This window comes from Triticum dicoccoides, chromosome 6B, assembly GCF_002162155.2.
Source record: "Triticum dicoccoides isolate Atlit2015 ecotype Zavitan chromosome 6B, WEW_v2.0, whole genome shotgun sequence".
In the NCBI taxonomy this organism is placed as follows: Eukaryota; Viridiplantae; Streptophyta; class Magnoliopsida; order Poales; family Poaceae; genus Triticum; species Triticum dicoccoides.
In genome coordinates, this window is record NC_041391.1 from 577,046,691 (window position 1) to 577,052,271 (window position 5,581).

Sequence of the window (5,581 nt, forward strand, 5' to 3'; positions counted from 1 at the left end):
TTTGTAAATGAGAACATTTTGTGAAGTTTTGCACAATTTTTTGAAAGCATGATTTTTTTTAAAGTGAGGAAAAAAATTTGAAAATGAGAATATTTTGTGAAATTTTGAACAATTTATAAGCAACACAAATATGTATTTTTTAAATAAAATAACCTTGAAAACAGAAAAAAGAAAAAAAGAAAAAGAAACAAAAACAAAAAACAAAAAAAAAGAAACATAAAAACGAAACAAAGAAAAAAAGAAAAAAAACGTGTCAGGAACCTCCTAGAAGGTCCCAAAACCGGAGAAAACGGGCTGGAATGTTCCCAAAACCAGAAACGCTCAAGCATTTAATGGGCCCGCCCAACCCGAGCGCTCGTTCAGATTTCCTGTGGCGCTGGCAATTTGCCGCAGCGAGCGGCAAATAGGAAAAACCAGCCAGCGATCCTCCTCGAACGTACAGCTCTCGAAAAAGACCCGAGCAAACAGACCGGCCCAGCTACAACAAGAAGAGCCGAAAGCCTCAGGCGAGATATTCTGATTGGACTTGGCCCAGCAGCGATCCACGGTAATGGGCTTACTGGAGCAGTGGAGAAGAGCACCCACGTCACGAGCGGCGACACGATTTCCTCACCGCCCACCGCTCTTCCCACTTTGCCATCTGGAGGCTTCCAGAAGGGAAAACCCCCAAATCCTCCTCGGGTCTCCGCTGGACGATCAAACGAACTCCCGAAAATCCCACACAAAAGAAGCGAAAATTAAAACGACATGACCCCCCTCAAGAACTCGCGCTCCGCCCTCTCCCGTCTCCTCCGCCACAAGCCCGCCGCCGGCCGGCCGCAGCCCCCGCCCCCGCCCTCGCCGGTGTTGGGGGAAACGGCCTTTCGGCACTACCACGCCGCCCCGCAGCGCCCAGGGTTCATTCAATCCTTCAGCCGAAGACCCCTCCGCCACGAGCCCGCCGCCCTCTTCCGGCCGCCGCCGGCGCAGGCGCAGGTGCCGCCACCCCGGCACTACTTCACCTCCTCTCGCCGCCCGGAGGTCATCCACTTCACGCGCCGCCGCGGCGGCGCGCGGTGGTACCACGATAGGCGGAAGGTCGCCGCGGTGGTCCTCCTCACCGGCGGCGGGGCCATCGTCGTCTACTTCGGCAACCTCGAGACCGTGCCCTACACCAATCGCACCCACTTCGTCCTCGTCTCGCCCCAGCTCGAGCGCCAGCTCGGCGAGTCCCAGTTCGCCGATCTCAAGAAGGAGCTCGCCCCCAAGATCCTGCCCCCGCTCCACCCCGACAGCGTCCGCGTCCGCCTCATCGCCTCCGAGATCGTCCGCGCGCTCCACCGCGGCCTCGCCGACCGCCGCAGCGACGACTTCGATGACGCCTCCTACGGCGACATCTCCACCGACATCGCCGTCAAAGCCCGTGACTTGGATCCCGAGGGCGTGATGCATCGGGTCTCGCCTGGCAAGACCGCGAGCACGGCCGCGAGGGCTCAGCGAGACGACGAGCTTCTCGATGACAGGTGGGTGGCCGAGAGCCGGAGACGGGGGAAGGCACGTGGAGCGCAGCCACAGACGAAGCACCTCAATGAGCTCAATTGGGAGGTGATCGTCGTCAGAGATAAGCTCATCAATGCAATGTGTTTGCCTGGTGGTAAAATTGTAGTCTTCACTGGATTGCTCGACCATTTCAAGACAGATGCTGAGATTGCGACAGTGCTTTCGCATGAGGTGGGTTTACTAATTGGGTTGTGGGCTAATATGTACTTTGTGGTGGTTTTACAGTGCATTGGAACTGATTATTTTTTAGAGGTACTGATATATGTACTTTGTGGGCTAATATGTTTTAGATTGGGCACGCTATCGCGAGGCACTTGCCAGAGATGATCACCAAGGGCATGTGGTTTACTATCCTGCAGCTTATCGTCCTACAGTTTATTTACATGCCAGACTTAATTAATGCAATGTCGACATTACTCCTCAGACTGCCCTTCTCACGAAGGTAATCATTTCTGCATTTCATATTGTTCGTGGAATCATGATTATTTACATTCGATAAGTTGCATATATGACTGAAATGAGATTCTCCCAGATCTGGCAAAAGCCAACAAATTTGCATCAATGGGCTTGATTTGTCTAGGTATCTAATTTTGCTATAAGTTATGATATGACTCCTGCTTCAAGTGCCTCCATGTGGGCCATTCTATACTATCGTGAGACATCCTATTATTTCAGCTTAATATACCTACCACAGACCAAGGAGAATCTATCTAGGTAAAGTGGTCAACCATGCATAGGAAAAAGCTCATATCAACATGCAAACATGCAAGATATTTTTTATATATTCTTCTATTTATACTTAATAAATATTGTGCAACTATACAGTGATCAAACACAGTAAATCATATGTATTTTCAGTTTATTTCTCATATTATTGCTCACAATATTCATGTTCCATGCAACCAAATCACATGGAATTATATTGCAAAACCCGCAACAATGTGCGGGGTATCATCTAGTACTCCCTCAGTCCCATAATGTAGGACGTAGTGTCAAAAGACGTCCTACATTATGGAGTGTCAAAAAACGTCCTACATTATGGGACGGGGGGAGTACCATTTAATTTCGCTACAGACTTAACTAACAGCGGTGAAAATTCTAGTAATAAAACTAAAACATATGGCTCTTGATTGCCCTGCAGATGAGATTATTAGTGGTAATTCTTGTCCCCAACAGGGCATTGGAGCTCGGAGAGACATCTAGTTCTCTGTTCTCTCACTTTTTTTCAGTGGTTGGCAGGGTCTGTTCTGATGGACTTATTAGCTATTCGCACAGGTCCTTAGAAAGTAGACGAAATCAGATTTGCTATAGCATTTTTCATGTACTCTTATGTACAGAATTCTGGATCTGCATGGAATTGATCCCAAAACACCAAATTGACTGCAATGATAATATGATATCCTTCTTGTACATCTCTTACAAAACCTACTCCCTCCATTCCAAAATATAGTGTGCCCGCGCTTCCTGAGGTCCAACTTTGACAATAAATTTAACCAACGAGACCGACTGCGGGGGGAGAAAAAATTATATAATTGAAAACTTCTTTTGAATACGAATTCACTGGTATAATTTTTTATCCCGCCGCAGTTGGTCTTGTTGGTCAAATTTATGGTCAAAGTTGAAGCACGGGGATAGAGGAAGCACTATATTTTGGAACGGAGGGAGTTACCAAAGTTGACTAGGATGATGCCCCTTGTGCAACTACTAGAATTTCATCACCAATGCATTGTGCATGACTATTTTATTGTCCATCAATTTTTTATCAGATTCACATGTAAGAATCATTTTACAACATATGTGTGATTTGTGAGGATGGGGTAGTCTATATTTGAAATATTACAAGGTTTAATATTTGGCTAGTTTGCATTTCTGACCTGCTGTAAAATCAGTTCCCATCACAAGTATGAAGCAGTGGTCACTCGTCAGTTAGGACCGTCCGTGATGGGGAAACTTGAACTACCCAGACCTGACTAAATTGGGGAAATTTTATGCAGAAGTAAAAAAAAAATCCCCAAATGGTTTAATGGGGAAAGTAGTTCTGTCTGTTCGGATACCTTTATAAAAACCATATCTTACGTATGTTTGTTGAAAAATAAATACTCCCTCTGTAAAGAGATATAAGAGCGTTTAGATCACTAGAGTAGTGATCTAAACACTCTTATACTCCCTCTGTCCCAAAATAAGTGTCTCAACTTTATACTAACTTTAGTACAAAGTTGCAGTAAGCTTGAGACACTTATTTTGGGACGGAGGGAGTACTCTGTACGGCAATTTCCAGAAAAATAATATCTTTTCAGACACACACTAAACTATAATGGACTAACTAGTGTTGCTTAGCTGTTGAGCCTTGTCAGTACAAGCTTTCTGTGATCAAAGCTTCCTGTTCATCTTTGAATTGATTGATGTATGACATAGCCAAAACTTCCTTGCACCTTCTACCAAGCAAAGCCACCAAGTGCAGACATTCAGTGCTTCTGCCTAGTGCATCTGAAATGATGCATCACAGGAGGTAGGATGTTTAGCTATCCGAAGTTGTATCCATCAGTTTCCTTGAAAGGAGAGGACAAGTAACTGAAGACATCTTCTGATATATGGACTAGCTATTGATCCATCTTGGCAATCTGATCTGACACACATTATCTCCGACTTTACTCCATTCCTTGTTGCATTATTGAATAGCTGACTGTATCTCCGTGCGTCTTTCCAACCAGGATCCGCTGATGCCACTTTCTGTGGACATGATTTTCTTAAACCCCACCCCAGCTGTCACTTCTTGATGTAGCCTTCATTGCTTCAAAGATACAATAAAATTTCATATGATTAAGTGACGAGTTGCATAGCACCTTCACCACATGAATTCCACCATGCTGTACTCTATCCAGTTGTTTTAACCATGGATAGTTCTTCATGATCTGAATATAAAAAGATTTATGAGGATTCTTTCATCCGTGTCCATTTTTGTTTTCCGTAAGCTGTTTTAATTCTAGTGAGATTTATTTGTGGGGCCGTTCCTGGCTTTTGTCCATCATAAGAAGTAAAGTACTGTTTTTCAGATGGAGCCCTGTTGGTCAGATAAATTGTGGTTGCTCTAATATGACATAAGATTCAGTATATGTCATTACAGTCCTTTCTGGAAGAAAAAAAACTCGTGTGTTGTACAGTTGCCATCCTTGCTACCTCATTATCAAACAGATGCAAGTATATCTTGTTAGAAGCCCTTGCGATGATGTATGCTACATGTTTGCAGGATGGAGGTAGAGGCAGATCACATCGGGCTCATGCTTCAAGCATCTGCTGGTTTTGACCCACGCACCGCTCCCAAGGTCTACGAGAAGCTAGGACAAATCGCGGGCAATCAATCAGTACTGAAAAGCTACCTCTCTACTCATCCTTCGAGTAAGAAGCGATCGGAGCTCTTGTCTCGAGCCAAGGTAATGGAGGAGGCGATGCAGCTATACAGGGAAGCTTGCGCCGGCCACGGGACCGAAGGTTTCCTCTAAGGTTGCAGTTTCGAACTCTCCTGCGTGCGGCGTAAGTCGTTTGGTGGCGGTGGGTGCCTGGCGCGGAAACATGCCCTTTGTTGCCTGCACAGTGACGGCCAGTAAGAAGAGTGTATTCTGTGTCTGAAGATATTTGTTCTGTGAGTTGTTACTGTCTGTTCTTCTCGGGCTGAATCGTCCACATTTTCTTAGCAGAATGTGATGGAGCTGCTTCATTTGTGATCAGGGAAGAAAAGGGAATAGGAGAAGAGTTTGTGTTAATAATCGTCTTCCAAGAGCAGCTTTTATAATCTCCCATATTCCTTGGGTTTATCGGTGTTGATGATCGCCACGTTGGTTGTACTCATTGTCATCTACTCCAGCTAGTTAGGAGTCAGCTGGTCACGGAAGATTCAGATGATATCCACAAGGTCTATAATATAACTGAATAATCTTCAAACCTCAATCATTCCGCCTTGCTAGATGCCACAACCCTGACGTGCTTATTTACCTGCCTGAGCCCTGAGTGTTGGGATAATTATGCATCTCTGGGATGCCATTAG

The 5,581-nt window shown here is 45.4% G+C and overlaps 1 protein-coding gene across 1 annotated transcript; it reads left to right on the forward strand.

Annotated features, from left to right (window-relative positions):
- Positions 1-645: 645 nt before the first annotated feature.
- LOC119323060 (mitochondrial metalloendopeptidase OMA1-like) lies at positions 646-5,336 on the forward strand. Its single transcript, XM_037596638.1, has 3 exons — positions 646-1,710; positions 1,830-1,981; positions 4,787-5,336. Exons 1-3 carry the CDS (start codon positions 748-750, stop codon positions 5,037-5,039), a joined length of 1,368 nt encoding a protein of 455 aa, XP_037452535.1. The 5' UTR covers positions 646-747; the 3' UTR covers positions 5,040-5,336.
- Positions 5,337-5,581: the final 245 nt, after the last annotated feature.